Below are 17,499 nucleotides of genomic sequence, written 5' to 3'. Positions count from 1 at the left end.
ATCGTAGTTTAAGGCTGCCCTCTGTTGGTGGAATTCCTTGGGGAGAGCATCCTAGGGCACAGCTACATTCTGTTGTGTTAGCAGGTGTGCTTTGAACCGCTTCTCTATATAGAATTAGGTTTATTGGTGCCGTTCACACTGGATTACCTCAATTAAGAGGGGACTGAAAATATGTAATGCATACAGTTGAGACAATATGCTGTATGTCTGACCTTGACCTGTAAAAGAGGAAGTATCTTTAGTTGTTTGTTCTGTATCTAGTATATACAGGCCAATGGAGTAGGAAATCATAAAAATAATTTCTTCTAAATTAGAACCTGCCATTACTTAAATGCCTCAAAGAGGTATAGCAGTATCATTAAGGAGATTACAGTTATCAATGGTGATTGTATGCCCACAATATCTTGTAGAAATTATTATTAAAGATATTGTAGAATGTCATTTTAACCACTGAAACTCTTGCTGGAATCTTATAAGAACTTTATTCCAGTAAAAACTGCCTCAAATTATTGAATGTTATTTAATAACTGTCACTGTAGCATCTTCCTATAGAGAAATCAAGTAATATGACAATGAACCTTCAGCATAACTTTTGTGCTTTGAATGTTTTTCTAAGGACTTGACTTAACCCACAAAAGCAGGGAACTCTAGACATATGTCCACATTATGGACAAAAAGCCTGCAAATTGTTAAATTAGCAAAAAAAGACAGTTGAGATTTGGAGGCATAATACAACTTGTCAAATCAGTACATTGTTTTATATTTCCTTTACTTGACGTATCTTTTGTTTTAATTTGATGGAATATTTGCCTATAGACTAGGAAAGAAGGACCCATTGCAGGAAGGATGGACTCCAGATAAAGCAAAATGGAACCAGACTGCTGACATGTACATTTAAAAACATTATAGAGGAATTTTTAAACAAGGGCTGGGGGAAAGTCGACAGGTATGTAGGAGCACATGGTTTGGACAGAGACATCCCTACGAGAAGATTTATTAATGGGGATTCTCTCTTTTCTAGTAAGGAGGAGAAGATAGAAGTTGATAAAACACAGGTAGGAACTGAAGAGAAACAGTCAAATGAAAAAGAGTCCCATTCAATTGTATCTCATAATGGCAAACAACTAAAAAGTAACAAATTTTATAAGTGCTTGTATACACATGCTAGAAGTCTAAATACTAAGATGGGTAAACTTAAGTGCCTGGTATTAAATGAGGATATTGATATAACACAAAAACTTTGTGGAATGATGATAATCAATAGGACACAGTGATACCAGGGTACAAAATATATAGGAATGACAGAGTAGGTTGGGAAGTGGCACTAGATGTAAAAGAAAGCATAGAGTCAAATATATTAAAAAACTTAAATGAATCAAACTGTACCATAGAATCTCTCTGGATAGAAATTTCATGCTTGAATAATAAGAGTATAGCAGTAGGAATATACTACCAACCACCGGACCAGGATCGTGGTGGTGACTGTGAAATGCTCTGGGAAATTAGAGAGACTATAAAAATAGAAAACTCAATAATAATGGGGGATTTCAACTGTCCTCATACTGACTGAATATGTGTCACCTCAGGATGGGATGCAGAGATAAAGTTTCTAGACACCATAAATGACTGCTTCTTGGAGCAGCTAGTCCTGGAACGCACAAGAGGAGAGGTAGTTCTTTGATTTAATCTTAAGTGGAGCACAGGATCTGATCCAAGAGGTGAATATAGCTGAACCACTTGGTAATAATGATCATAATATAACTAAATTTAACATCCTTGTGAGGGATGGAGAGATGGGAGGAAACACCAAAGAAGCAGCATTTAATTTCAGAAAGGGGAACTACACAAAAATGAGGAAGCTAGTTAAACAGAAATTCAAAGGTATAGCAGGGGTAGGCAACCTTTCAGAAGTGGTGTGCCAAGTTCACTGTAATTTAAGGTTTCGAGTGCTGGTAATACATTTTAACGTTTTTAGAAGGTCTCTCTCTATAAATGTATATTATATAAATAAACTATTGTTGTATATAAAGTAAATAAGGTTTTAAAAATATTTAAGAAGCTTCATTTAAAATAAAATTAAAATGCAGATCTTATCAGTTTAGTGTGATCCTTGCCCTTGCTTTTCCTTGCTGAATTTTCCAATGTGGGCTACAGCAGGGGGTGACTGAAGAGCGCTGGGTCGAGGCCAGGAGCAGATGGGCTGGCTGCTGGTACCCCAGGCTGGCAGTGGGCTGAGCAGGGCCGCCGGCCGGAACCCCAGACCAGCAGCGGGATGAGCCGCTCAGCCCACCGCTGGCTCCGCTCAGTCCGCTGCTGGTCTTGGGTTCCAGCAGGGGTGAAAGTAACTTAAATTTCTTACAGGTACTGTCATATTGCAACCCCCCTCGGGGGGAGGAGCTCAGGTGCTGGGGAGGTGTGGAGGAGCACTCAGGGCAGGGGGTGGGGATGTGGATGATGTAGGAGTCAGGGTTGGGAGCATGGGGGGTGCAGGAGTCAGGGTTGGGTGGCATGAGGGGCTCAGGGCAGGGGGCTGGGGTGTGTGTGTAGGGGGGAAGTCCTGGAGGGGCAGGGGGCTTGGGGCTGGCCTGGGACAGTCCCGGTTGCAGCTAGGTTACCTGGATGGTGGATGGGTCCCTGCCCCACGCTGTTCCTGTTCCTGCCAAGGGAGCTGTGGGCCAGCTGTGTGGGGCCACTGCATCTGCAGGCAAATGGGGGGCGGCGGCAGAAGACCCCCTGGCCTGCCACTCCCTTCCCCTTCCCCCTGAGGGGCCGCAGCTGTGCACGCCGCAGGGACGGCATGTGCCTGCACTGCCCTGGTATCCAGCCACAGTGGCGAGAGAGGGGCAGCAGGACAGGCTGGGAAGCAGACACCTCCACCGCGCCTCCCGCTGGCCCCTTTCACTCGCCTGACTGCCTGCTGTTTAGTCCAGTGCACGGGGCCGCCAGCGCCAGCCTGCAGGAGAGTTCCGGCAGCCAGCAGGACCCCAGCTGGGAGCGCCCCAGCATCGGCCAGCCCCGCTCAGCCCCGTGCACGCTCCGCCTTACTTTCACTTCTAGGTTCCGGCTGCCGGCCCCTTGCCAGCCGGGGTCCTGGCCGCCGGGACCCCAGCTGGCAAGGGGCCGGCAGCCAGAACCTAGAAGTGAAAGTAAGGCGGAGCGTGCATGGGGCTGAGCGGGCCATTAAAAATCGGCTCGCGTGCCACCTTTGGCACGCATGTCATAGGTTGCCGACCCCTGAGGTATAGTCTCAAAAGTGAAATGCCTGCAAGCTGCATGGAAACTTTTTAAAAACACCATAATAGAGGCTCAAATTAAATGGATACCCCAAATTAAAAAAACAGTAAAAGGACCAAAAAAGTGCCACCATGGCTATACAACAAAGTAAAAGAAGCTGTTAGGGGCCAAAAGGCATCCTTTAAAAATTGGAAATTAAATCCTACTGAGGAAAACAGAAAGGAGCATAAACTCTAGCAAGTCAAGTAAAAATAATTAGGCGGGCCAAAAAAGAATTTGAAGAGAAACTGGCAAAAGACTCAAAACCTAACAGCAAAAAAAAAAAAATTAAGTACACAAGGAGCAGGAAGCCTAACAAACAATCTGTGGGGGCACTGAATGATCCAAGTGCTACAGGAGCACTCCAGGAAGATAAAGCCATTGCAGAGAAGTTAAATGAATTCTTTGCATCTGTCTTTACTGCAGATGATATGCGGGAGATTCCCACACCTGAGCCATTCATTTTAGGTGACAAGTCTGAGGAATTGTCCCAGATTGAGGTGTCAATAGAGGAGGTTTTGGAACAAATTAATAAACTAAACAGTAATAAGTCACCAGGACCAGATGGTATTTACCCAAGAGTTCTGTAGGAACTCAAATATGAAATTGCAAAACTACTAAGTGTGGTATGTAACCTGTCACTTAAATGAGCTTCTGTGCCAGATGACTGGAGGACAGCTAATGTGATGCCAATTTTAAAAAAAGGCTTCATAGGTAATTCTGGTAATTACAGGCTAGTAAACCCAACTTCAGTACCAGGTAAACTGGTTGAAACTATAGTAAAGAATAAAATTATCACACACATAGATGACCACGATTTGTTGGGGAAGAGTCAACAGAGCAGGAATAAGTGGTCAGTTTTCACAATGGAAAGCGGTAAATAGTGGTGTCTGCCAGGGATCTGTACTGGGACCAGTGCTGTTCAACATCTTAATAAATGATCTGGCAAAAGTGGTAAACAGTGAGGTAACAAAATTTGTAGGTGATCCAAAATTACTCAAGATAGCAGTCTGCTTTGGGGTTAACTAAGAGTTACAAAAGGATCCCACTAAACTGAGTGACTGGGCAACAAAATGGCAGATGAAATTCAATATTGATAAATGTTAAAGTAATACACATTGGAAAACATAATCCCAACTATACATACAAAATGATGGGATCTAAATTTGCTGTTACCACTCTAGAAAGAGATCTTGGAGTCATTGTGGATAGTTCTCTGAAAACATCTGCTCAATGTGCAGCAGCAGTTACAAAAGCTAACAAAATGTTAGGAACCATTAGTAAAGGGATGGATGGATGGATGGATGGATAAGAATTGGAGGAGGACAACAAAAATGATTAAGGGTATGGAACAGCTTCCCTATGAGGAGAGATTAATAAAACTGGGACTTTTCAGCTTGGAAAAGAGACAACTGAGGGGAAATTTGATATTATGAATGGTGTGGAGAAAGTGAATAAGGAAGTGTTATTTGCACCTTCACATAACACAAGAACCAGGGGTCACTCAATGAAATTAATAGGCTGCTGGTTTAAAGCAAACAAAAGAAAGTATTTCACACAATGCACAGTCAACCTGTGGAACTCATTGCCAGGGGAATATTGTGAAGGCCAAAACTATAACGGGATTCAAAAAATAATTAGATACGTTCATGAAGGATAGGTCCACCAATGGCTATTAGCCAAGATGGTCATTGATACAACCCCATGCTCTGGGTATCTCTAGTATGTGACTGCCAGCAGCTGGGAGTGGACAACAGGAGATGGATCACTTGATGATTACCTGTTCTGTTCATTCCCTCTGAAGCACCTGGCATTGGCCACCATCAGAAGACAGGATACTGGGCTAGATGGACCATTGGTCTGACCCAGTGTGGCCGTTCTTATGATATTTGGAGGCATAAAACAATTTGTAAAATCAATACATTTTATATTCCCTTTACTTGAAATATGTTTTGTTTTAATTTGACAGAATATTTGCCTATAGACTGAGTAGGTCTCAGATCATAGATCCTTGATGTCAACTGCACTTAAGCACATGCCTAAAGTTAAGTGCTGTCCTGAGTAGGGATGCTTTCCTGATCTGGGCCTTAATTCTGCATGAGTGAAATCCTGTCTCCTACTGAAGTCAATGGCAGAACTCCTATTGACTACAATAGAAATCTCTCTCCAAAATGAATGCTTCAATGGTAAAAGTAAGCACAAGACAAGCATCCAATATACTCAATAGTAAACAATGGGGAAAGAATGGTAAAAAAATAACATTTCAATTTTATTTTCCAATGGTCTATAATAAATAATGAAAAAAAGTTATGAGGAATAACTTGAGGGCATCATGTTAGTTTACTTTCTCATTGCCATTTGAAAATCAAATTAAAATGGCATCAGCAGAGAGCTGACCTTACCTTATGAAAAAAGTGTATATTGAAAACAAACCTGAGAGTACCCTTACCTGTGATTAAATTTGTGCCCAAAGGAAACCCAATCTTTTTCAATTAATACCTAAAATGAGAAAAGTGCACTTAAGTGTCATGTAATGGAATCAAAATTAATTTTTAGAGCAAGCAAAAAATGATGGAAATGAGCACTGCTGTATTTCAACAAAGCTTGATTCCGAATGACCGCCTATCCTTTTTTATTAAACTCTACAAGCCTTGCAAACCTATCTTTGCAGGAATGACCATAAGGTTGGTAAACATTCGTGCATACTCTGCCAGAGCCAATTTGTACATTGGTCCCCTTGTTGAAAAGGAACAGATTTCAAACATGTTTTCCCCAAACCGAACCCCCTGATTTGCACCCAATTTTGATAGGCAAAACTTCAGTACCCATCTTTGAAAATTTTATCCTAAATATAAACTTATGCCCCCAAAACAACGTCTTGGGCAACAAGACAGTTTTTTTGTCATGGTTCAAAAAACAAAGATGGACTGCACTTGATGGAACCAAATGTTTGATGTTAATTTGGATAATTTGGCGTTGATAATTTGAACCACTTTGGTTTTTTTAAAACTTTCTACTTAAGAAAAAAAGACATTTTTAAGGAAAAGGTTATTTTCTCTACACACACAAAGAACATTAGTGTTAATACTGTGCACATGATGTCATAGAACATTTACGCCCTCTGTAAAATAGGCTTGCTTACCATAAATCCCTTTAGAGTTCGGTAAAATGGATCTAATAGAAGGCTTGCTACAGAGCAAACCTGAGCTGTTCTGTCCCAGCCATCTGAGCAATGAACAAGAACACTCACGCCTTCCTCTGCCACAGCCTAAAAATACAGAAAGATTCACCGAAGTAGTAAATAAGGTTATGGCAATGAGTAACAGTAGAGATGCACGCTAGTCAAAATGGTTTAGGGTGCTAGCCTAGCATGTGGCAGGCCTGGGTTCAGGTCTTTGCTCTGCTACAGACTTCCTGTGTAAGCCAAGGCCCAGGTCATCAAAAGCTTTTTAGGTGCCTAACTCCTATTGATTTCAAATGAGCCTCTCTGTGCCTCAATTTCCCTATCTATAAAATGGGGATAGCAACTCTTCCCTACCTGAGAGGTATATTGTGAGGGTAATTGCATTAAAGAACGTGAGGTACTCAGATACCATGGTAACAGTGGATATGTAAGTACCTAAGGTATCTAGACTGATAGCAGTAGTATCTCCATCTGAAAAATAGCTTCCTCAGTTCAAGGACCTTACTGAACACAAGAGTATCAGACCACAAAGCACATAGAGGGACTTCAGAGGAAGCCTGCGTTTATGACACATGTCCATATTCGATATGCAAGATTTGAAGTCTGTAATCTTAATTTACATTATCAGGAAGAGAGCTGTTTCATGCATAGTATAAGTGATGTATACAAGGAAGGGGTTATGGTTAGTAAACCTGGGAGATCCTTTTGGGGAAGTTAGAACTCATTGTGGATTAAAAGGATTTATTTTAAATACGGCTGTTGCCCTTTTTTGTTTCTTTATGATTTCTAAAGAAAGCTGTACTTAAATCTCAACGGAGAAAAATAAAATGAGTTAAGAAAGATAGTATCTAGACAAATAAACTCTTGAAAACTTTAAATCGAAGTGGAACAATGACTAATAATGAATCACCAATGTTTATTTTAGGAATCATGTGGGCAAAATGCCAATATTTAACATTCGGCAAGGGTAAAAATCTGGATACTAGAGACTAGCCAGAAATAGAGCAAAAATTCCAAGTAGCTTTTTACCCAGGAACCAAAATTATACAAGTAGATCTGCATTCCAAAACAAAGAGAAACAGGAAGATGGTGGGCACATATGCAACAAACATCAATTTGATTTGCAGACATTACTTAAACTCGCCACTAGGGGAAAGATGGCAAATGCTGAGGTGAATGAGTGAAATCCTGACAGCAGTGGAGTCAATGGCAAAACGCCAATTGACTTCAGTGGGGCCAAGACTTCACCTACTGAATTCTACTATAGATAGACAAACAGGTATATCTAGCCTGTTCTGGGGATAAAACAGAGAGTTACAGCTGCATATGGGAAAGCAAAAACATGAGTGGTCACATCATTTTAAAAAAATACTCACGTAAACACTTATATACTAATTACCACTATAAGAGCAAAAATGAGAGAGCTGGAGTGTCTGACATTAGGAAGACCTCAGAAACATGAGGCATATGCGATTATCAAAGGGATAGCATAATTCCTATTCACTAAAAAACAATAGGCAGGGGAATAGCATTAAACATAAGATACTACTGTGACGGTGTACCCCATAAGGCTTTATGGGGAGGGGGTGCTTATAAATGTATGTATGACATAACTGGAATATGTTTTGTGCTGCCTGTGCCAGGTAACATATCTCCGTAAAGGTTATGGTCTACTATATCTATTCATCCTATTTGTACATATATATATCATTTTCTACTTGAGGTTAAGAATATGGGCTGTATGCTTGCTTGGTTTCTAAGTAAGCTTTGGGAGGCATTTGGTCAGCTTCTTTAGGAAGGAATTCGCCAGGTTAAGTACCTGATCAGGAAACACTTGGGGAACAATGCATCTTGGAATGCTCCAATCCACATAAGAAGTCTTCCTGGAGACATGCAAGATACCATGTGGACAATGGCGTCGGCCTGTAAAGACTGAGTCATGCAGGGGCATGTGACTTGCCCAGGTGTCTCCAAAACTCCATCTTGGAGCTGGACTTTGCATAGGAGGGAGGAGGGGGGTCTCCTCCCACAAGAGAGAGCCTATTTATACCTGGGGGAGACCCCTCCATTTTGTCTTCAGCTGGCTAAAGAAGGAGCCTCTCCCCCCCCCCCCCCCCCCCAGGATACTTGAAAGAAACTGGAACAAAAGACAGAGACTACAGGGGTTGTGAGAGATTGCTGGACCCAGGCTAAAGGGAGATTAGCCTGTAAAAGGGAGCATTCTGGAACTGGTGAGGAACTTATCTGTATTTAGTTTGATTAGGCATAGATTTGCGCATTTTATTTTATTTTGCTTGTGACTTACTTTGTTCTGTCTGTTACTACTTTGAACCACTTAAATCCTACTGTCTGTATTTAATAAAATCACTTTTTATTTAATAATTTACTCAGAGTATGTATTAATACCTGGGGGAGCAAACAGCTGTGCATATCTCTCTATCAGTGTTATAGAGGGCGAACAATTTATGAGTTTGCCTTGCATAAGCTTTATGCAGGGTAAAACGGATTTATCTGGATTTAGACCCCATTGGGAGTTGGGCATCTGAGTGCTAAAGACAAGCACACTACTGTACGCTGTTTTTGGGTAAACTTGCAGCTTTGGGACAAGTGATTCAGACCCTGAGTCTTTGTTAGAGCAGACTGGAGTGTCTGGCTCAGCAAAACAGGGTGCTGGAGTCCTGAGCTGGCAGGGAAAACAGAAGCAGGGGTAGTCTTTGCACATTGGGTGGCAGCTCCCAAGGGGGTTTCTGTGATCCAACCCGTCACAACTACGGACTAACAAAATAAATTTTTTGAGTAGAATACCATGAAGTAGAACTGCTCTAGCCAGAAACACCAGGTCTTTACAATAAAATACACTAGTTGGGGGAGTAATAACAGCCTCAAAAGTAGAACAGTGACAGAAAATGCAAAATACTGGGATAAACAATTTCTCAATACTATAAACAACTGCTTCTTGGGACAAATATGTAAGTATGCAGAGAAGAGGCTTCTCGTGAATTAGACATTGGTAACAGAGAGACAAGGTGGGTGAGGTAATATTTTTTATTGGACCACCTTCTATTGGCAAGAGAGATAAGCTTTCAAACCTACACAGAGATTTTCTTCAGGACTGGGAAACTTAGAGTGTGACAGATAAATACAAAATGGAACAGATTGTTTAGTTAACACTGTTTAGTTAAAACAATGAGGAATCCTTGTGGCACCTTAGAGACTAACAAATTTATTTGGGCATAAGCTTTTGTGGGTTATAACCCACTTCATCAGATGCATGGAGTGAAAAATACAGTAGGCAGGTATAAATACACAGCACATGAAAAGATGGTGGCTGGGTCACTAGAAAAAGTAATTTTCTCTCTGTTGATACTCACACTTTCTTGTCAACTGTTGGAAATGGGCCATATCCAGCCTGACTGAATTGGCCTCATTAGCACTGACCCCCTACTTGGTAAGGCAACTCCCATCTTTTCATGTGCGGTATATTTATACCTGCCTATTGTATTTTTCACTCCATGCATCCAATGAAGTGGGTTCTAGCCCATGAAAACTTATGCCCAAATACATTTGTTAGTCTCTAAGGTGCCACAAGGACTCCTCGTTGTTTTTGCTGATACAGACTAATATGGCTACCCCTTTGAAAACTGTTTAGTTAAGTAAGTTAATTCTGGGAGCTTAAATTCATAACTTTGCTAGACACTAAAAATCATGGACTGAATAGAGAAACTGGATTTATGGCTTATTACAACAGTCTATAAACCACTAATACTACTACCCTCCCCCCCAGCTGCTTTCCCCACTCCCACAAGCTTTCTGCCCTATGACTGGAGGAGTGTTAACAGGCCACTTATCTTGAATGGTCCCTTGAAATATGTGTTAACTGCTTAGGCGGGTCGGGCTGGTTTGTTTACCTGCCGCGTCTGCAGGTTCAGCTGATCTCAACTCCCACTGGCCACAGTTTGCCATTCCAGGCCAATGGGGGCTGTGGGAAGCGGTGTGGGCCAAGGGATGTGCTGGCCGCTGCTTCCCGCAGCCCCAATTGGCCTGGAGGGGTGAGCTGCGGCCAGAGGGAGCTGTGATCGGCCGAACCTGCTGATGCGGCACGTAAAGAAACTGGCCCGGCCCGCCAGGGGGCTTACTCTGGTGGGCCATGTGCCAAAGGTTGCCGATCCCTGGCTTAGAGCATCTTCACCAGAAGCGCTATGCAGCTGCGCCAATGGAAGTTTGTACTGTAGACCTGCCCTCTGAGTAAGTTTCCCAAACCTGAAGAAGAGCTCTGTGTAAGCTTGAAAGCTTGTCTCTCTCTCACCAACAGAAGTTGGTTCAATAAAAGATATTACCTTCCCTGCCTTGTCTCTCTAATATCCTGGGGCCGACATGGTCACAACACTGCATACTGTAACCTTGGTAACATACAGGAGTTGGTTCAGGCGACAAATGAAGTTGAGCCATTAAATACGTGGGACCAGAGTATAATTAAGATTGACATGTGTGCACAGGGACAATCATACCTAGATGTAGTGCTGCAACACTTAACCTGCAACAAGGGGAACTTAAGGAGAAACAGGTTTAGTAACTGTCTGCAGGGAAAAGTTAGGAAATTAAGATATACAACATTGGTTAGTGGAGGCAGCACTGCAATTCAGGTAATTAGCACACAAGAATAGAGGGGAATAAAACACTAATTTACAAACAAAGTGTCCAAATGACAACTTTTGCCACACTAAAAATTGTCTCTTCTCCCATCACAGAAACATTACACATTTAGGGCCAGATTATTTTCTAGTGTAACTTCATCTAAGTCAATGGAGTTTCACCAGCAGTGACTCTGGCCCTCAGTTTTCTGCATCAGGTCAATCAGTTTTGATTTAGTTTTACATAATTTACCTTTGCAATGAAGATGCCCGCATCCATGATGGCTTTGATGTGTTTTAGCCAGCCAGAATTCTCCAGGCCCCAGAGGAAGTCACTCATAGAAGGGGACTTCAGCTCACAAACTGCAAAGTAAGTCACGTTTTTAATGCACAACATAACATTTTAACTCGTAGGTTCCGACTTACTATTCAACCTAAGTATTGATACGTTTGCAGATTCTCTGCATAAAACAGACATATTCTGAAATGGAAAGATTACTTTTAAGTATATCTAAGGTTCTATACAGCATGTATGAAAGCATAAATTAAAGGGACAGCGTTGGGTGAAATTTGGCCCAATGTGTAAAAAAAAGTTGTTAAAAAAAAAAGTAGGTTTTACAAAACTTATAAGAGAAATGCTTCTTTTAAAAGATTCCCAAGCAGTACTTTGGAATTTATATAAATATTTCTTCTGTGGTGCAGGTTTTCCATAAGCATAACCATTTTAACAGTAGCAATGAAATCCGTGACAGTGGGGAAGGGTGATCCTGTGATTAATTATCAGAAGTTGGAGTCAAGAGGATTGTGGTTTTCCCCCCAGCTTTGCCACAGATTTCATGTCTGACCTTGGCCAAGTCCTGCAGGATAAAATTTTCAAAAGTGGCCATTAATTTGGCCATAAAGAAATTAAGCCAGCCATTGAAGCTGTTGGCCTTAATCTCACGGTGCCTCAATTTCCCCATCTGTAAGAAGGATTAACTCAATAATACTGTGAAAACAATTTCAGCTCCTCAGATAGAAGGTCCTAAAGAAGTTAAATAATATTGAAAATAAATGTATCAGGAAATCTAAATCCCACATTCTTATGCTCTAATCAGCTGTTATGCAGGTAAATGGCCATATTATTCATATATGTGCTGGGCTAAGCATCCAAGATTGACATTCAGAAGCCCTGTATACAGCAAAAATATTTGATGTTTGTCTGGATACCCTGCAAATGGACAGGGTGAATAAAATCCATTCTCTTGGCACCTCTTGTGATACAGCAGGGGCCCCTTTTCATCCACTATTGCCAGAGACATTGCCCATTGCACCAATCCATTGAGAACAATTTTGCTCTCACAAAGAATCGATACTGTTTGTTAGAAGCCCACATATTATTCCAAAAGTTATTTTCTTGGTATACGTTAGTGGAAGTGCAGACAAGTGTTCTCCTGAAACGGGCTGAGGTGTTCTGGACAAGCCAAGTGGAAAAGGTCTGAGAGGGAATCCCAACAGCCACGATCTCAGCAAGAGTCTAACTTGAAATTACAACACCATTTAGCTGGACTATCCTGGATGAAGATTTCTCTTATAGTTTTTTTTTAATTTGTATTACTGTAGCACTTAAGAACCCTAGCTGTGGACCAGGACCCCATGGTGCCCAGAACTGGACAAACACACAATAAAAAGATGGCCCCTGTCTCAAAGAGCTTACAATCTCTATTAATTATTTCCCTTTAATTTTGAAATAACACACACAATTCATAGAACATTCAAAGCAGATAGCAAATATTGGGGGGAGGGAGAGTTGCTCAGCTCATCTTTCCAATGTTGGTGGCTTTAACAGGATGTCCAAATCCCAAATGTGAATGCTAAATCAATATGTAGATATACACAATGAGAACTTATGTACCTAACATGGGATTCAGATGTCCTGTTAAACGATCTGTGAGTGAAAATTGGACATGATATATTACATGAAAATTCATCCGTTGAAATCTTATATGCTACACATAAATTATTATAACTAACATATTTTCATCTCTATAAAATGTCTGAATTTTTTTTAGTCTGTATGATATAGTTTCATCCCACTGTTAAGTGTCTGTCTTCATTCTCCCTCTTTCTCTCTCTCTCTTTTTAACTATTCCAAAATTAGTAACATTGGCCAAAAAAAAATCAAAAAATAAAAAAGCACCTCGCTCTGATCTGAAATCTGGCATGTGATCTCAATCCAGTAAAAAACATTCTTTAAAAGGACAACAAAATTCTGTGTCAGCCATTATAAAGTTTCATGTGCCATACCCATCACAGACATAAGACCATGCAACTCTGGTGACTTGGGTACAGCTGCACCAGTTTTTCTCATCGGTAAATTTGATCCTAAGAAAGAAATTTCCATTTTCTTCAGTGTAGCCAGGATTTCACTCTATAAGCGAAATTCATAATTAGTCCCCCCGAGGTCTCAATTTCTGACTTTTTTAACCCTTTTTCATTCTAAGGCACAGTAGCCTAACGTGTATTATATAAAGCATTTCAATCTTTGAACACAGAGGTTCTCACAGAAGTTTATTTTACAAGTCATTTTTGAAACGCTTAAAAAAAAAAAAAACCTGAGTAATAGTATTGAAAGCAAACAGTCTTTCAAATGATTAATGCTCCTGTCCAGATGGAAGCATAAGCAATTAGTAGTTGAATTTTAATTGAAGCTGCTGGCTCTGTTTGCAAAAGCCCAGGGTAAAGCTGAAATACTACTTTGCTCATACCTGCTACCAAATCAGAATCAATATTTACTTACCATTTTACTGAGCAAAGGCCATTTTGTCCCAAATTAGAGACATATGCCACATATTTTAAGTGATACTGGCTACTGATCTGTGATGCTGGCTACTGATCTGTAGTTTAATACTAAATTCAACTAATGCTGAATTCAGTTACTAGGCAAAACATACATGAAGCCACAAAAATATCTGTGTATCAGAAGAAAAGAAATCAAAACGTTTGAACTATAAAAGGCTCTGCAGCTATTTCACATGGAGGAGGGTATGGGGCAGAGATGACTTTACGCACAGGAAAATCAAGGAGCCACTTGGCGCAGTACATTGTATGGAAGCTCAGCAATTCATAGGCTGCCCTTATTTTTCTCCCCAGTAACTGGACTGGAGTGGGAGAAGAAACAGCATACTGTCAGATGTATAGTGTCCACCAGCAATAGCACCAGATGGGGAGGCAACTGCTGGATTAATTTTCCCCTTTCTGGCACCTTGAGGCCCCACAAATCCTAAAGCTGGCCTTTGCTCAGTTGGGGAAAGGGTTAAAGCAGTGGTCACCAACCGGTCGATCCTAGAGGATCTCCCAGTTGATCGCGATCTCCGGCGGCGCAGCTGGCTGTTACTAAGGCAGGCTCCCTGCCTGCCCCGGCCCCACACCGCTCCTGGAAGCAGCCAGCACGGCCCCGGGGGTAGGGGTTTCCCTCCACGCGCTGCTCCTGCCTGCAAGAATCGCCCCTGCAACTCCCATTGGCCAGGAACAGGGAGCTGTGGCCAATGGGAGCTGTGAGGGCGGTGCTTGCAGAGAGGGGAAGCGCACGGAGCCCCTTCCCCCCACTTCATCCCAGGGGCCACAGGGGCGCGTTGGCCCCTTCTGGGAGCAACGTGGGGCGGGGGTAGGCAGGGAGCCTGCATTAGCAGCAGCCACGCTGCACCACCAATCGGGAGCCGCCAGAGCTAAGTGCCTGGCGGGAGGCCGCACCTCAAGCCCCAGCCCAGAGCCACCATACCCCCTTCTGTACCCTGAACCCCCTCCGGCACCCCAAGCCCCAGCCCTGATCCCCCTCCCAGAGCCAGCACCCCTTACCCCCTCCTGCACCCAAACTCTCTGCCCCAGACTCAGCCCAGAGCGCCTCCCACACTGCGAACCCCTCAGCCCTAGCCCAGAGCCCGCACCCCCTCCCAAACCCCAACCCCTGACCCCAGCCCAGTGAAAGTGAGTGAGGTGCGGGAGAGCGAGCAGCAGAGACAGGGGGGATGGAGTTAGTGGGGTGGGGCTTTGGGAAAGGGGCAGGGCCTCAGGGAAGGGGCAGGGCCTTGGGGAAGGGGCAGGGTAGATTCTGGGTTGCCCTTAAATTCAAAAAGTGATCTTGGGCGTAAAAAGGTTGGAGACTACTGGGTTAAAGTCTGTGGGCCAAACCCTGCAGTGCTTACCCAAGCAAAACTCCCAGTGAAGTCCAAAGACCATAGGTTTTGTTCCTATCTAAGCAACTGATGCTCCTAATATTAATAGAAGAGAAGTCCCTACTCACTATTTTTGTTGTTCAAATACAGTCAAAGAGCATGTTGTGCATCATCTAAATGTAAAAATCATAACAGATCAAATTCTGGTTGCCACCTGGAAACAGGAGCTAAACTCACACAATGAGGAATACAAATATGCTACCAAATCAATATTAATGGGCCCCTCAATCTTGGCTATAGGGTGACCAGATAGCAAGTGTGAAAAATCGGGACAGGTGTTGGGGGTAATAGGAGCCTATATAAGAAAAAGCCCTGAATATCGGGACTGTCCCTATAAAATCAGGATATCTGGTTACCCTACTTGGCTGAAACCAGCCCTACACCCAGCTCCCTTGGACATTCTTTTCTGCTTAGCACAGGAATGACTTGGCACAAGGTTGCGCATAAGGTCTATTACCTGGTCACAGTGACCACAAACATGTACACACACGAGGGTGTGGACCACACTGCCTGACCCTTTGGCCATGCCCTGTTATGTCCGTCCAGACATATGAGGAGCAATCTCCCTGCAGCTTTTCAGAGGAGGCAGGATACGGTCAGCCAACTTCTGCCCAGCACTCCAAATGTCGGCTGTGGATCTTCTGAGGTGCGCATGTGGAGCACTGGCCAGAATTTGGCCCTTTGTTAATATAATTCAGTACATTAAACATTACTTTTGTATTCATTTGGACAACAATTCAGTGAAAGTTTATTGTCCTTAAACTTAGGGCTAAATCCTGTTGCGGGAGGGGGGAGGGTAAAGCAAAATGGAGCAAAACTGAGGAAGGGTAATTAGGGTGTGGGGTGGTGCAACAGATGTGCTCCTCCACAGAATGAAGAAGAATAGTGGTTGTAATCATTGTTCCAGAATTTCAGGTATTTCTCTCTACTGCATATATATCACCCCTATGTTCCAGCACAGAGAGCCACTGCAGTACTCAGCCCCTTTGTAAGTGGGCTCCCCCATGCAATGGATGTGCAGTTCATCCACTGTTTGAGTTCTCCCATGGGTGAACAGAGGGGTAGGATTTTCCCTTAGTCATTAAGTGTGTAACCTAGTATTACAGTTAAATTCTCTCACACTAATTAGCAAAGAATGAGCTGGTTGGAAAATGGAATTCCATCCCATGGGAAATTCTAACATTTTGAAATCTGTTTTCATTCTGAATCAGGACAAAAAGACAAAATTTCAAAACTTCTCCTGGAATGGAAATTCTGAAAATTTTTTATTCACAATCATCAAGTTGTTTTGGATGAGTAAATCTTAATATAAATTATATATAATATTAAATACATTCATCAATATACAATAAAGTCAAAATGAAATTACATCAATTGATAAAGCCAAAAAGAAATATTTTTACTTTATCAAAACAAAATTGAAATGAACTGTTTTGACATTTTCCCATAGAAAATTTCTTCTTCACTATTGACATGTACCTGTGAAATGTTTCAGTCTCAAAGAAACTGGATTTTCCGATGGAAAACTGTTCTGTCAAAAAGAATTCAGGCAGCTCTATCGAGAATATATCTGAGATCCATCACAGAAAAGCCACCTGCAACCTTCACTATCCTAGACTCAAGAACCAATTCTCCTCTTGCTCCATCTTAACTCCACTGATGTCAACGGAATTACAGTACAGTAACTCCTCACTTAACGTTGTAGTGATGTTCCTGAAAAATGCTACTTTAAGCAAAACAATGTTAAGCAAATCCAATTTCCCCATAAGAATTAATGTAAATGGGGGGTTTGGGTTCCAGGGGAAATTTTTTCACCAGACAAAAGACATTATATACATTATAAGTTTTAAATAATTTTAAAACAAACAATTTAATACTTTACTCAGCAATGATGATTGTGAAGCTTGGTTGAAACAGGCGTGTAGAGGGGTTGGGTCATGGGGGCTTGCCCCATTCCACCCACCCGGCACTTCTGCCAGGGAGCGGGGTTAGGGGCTTGCCCACTCCCTGGCTGGAACGCCGGGTGGGCGGAGCGGGGCGAGCCAAACCACCTTGTAACCGAACATTGCACGACTTTAAACGTGTATGTTCTCTAATAGATCAGCAAACTAATAACAAAACAATGTTAACTGGGACAACTTTAAGTGAGGAGTTACTGTACCCCTAATTTATTCCAGTGGGAGATCAGAAACAGGTG

General features: G+C 42.2%; 1 protein-coding gene across 1 annotated transcript in view; it reads right to left on the bottom strand.

The window, feature by feature from the left end:
• The window catches only part of MTMR7 (myotubularin related protein 7), a 59,983-nt gene that overhangs the window by 7,654 nt on the left and 34,830 nt on the right, over positions 1 to 17,499 (bottom strand). Inside the window, exons 7-9 of the mRNA XM_065404955.1 lie at positions 11,342 to 11,451; positions 6,416 to 6,541; positions 5,723 to 5,772 (exon numbers count right to left, since the gene is read on the bottom strand). Of these exons, the coding sequence (XP_065261027.1) occupies positions 5,723 to 5,772; positions 6,416 to 6,541; positions 11,342 to 11,451 (286 nt within the window). The remainder of the gene's footprint in view (positions 1 to 5,722; positions 5,773 to 6,415; positions 6,542 to 11,341; positions 11,452 to 17,499) is intronic.

Source organism: Emys orbicularis, chromosome 5, assembly GCF_028017835.1.
Source record: "Emys orbicularis isolate rEmyOrb1 chromosome 5, rEmyOrb1.hap1, whole genome shotgun sequence".
NCBI classification, from domain to species: Eukaryota; Metazoa; Chordata; order Testudines; family Emydidae; genus Emys; species Emys orbicularis.
This window is presented reverse-complemented; position numbering and strand designations above follow the sequence as displayed.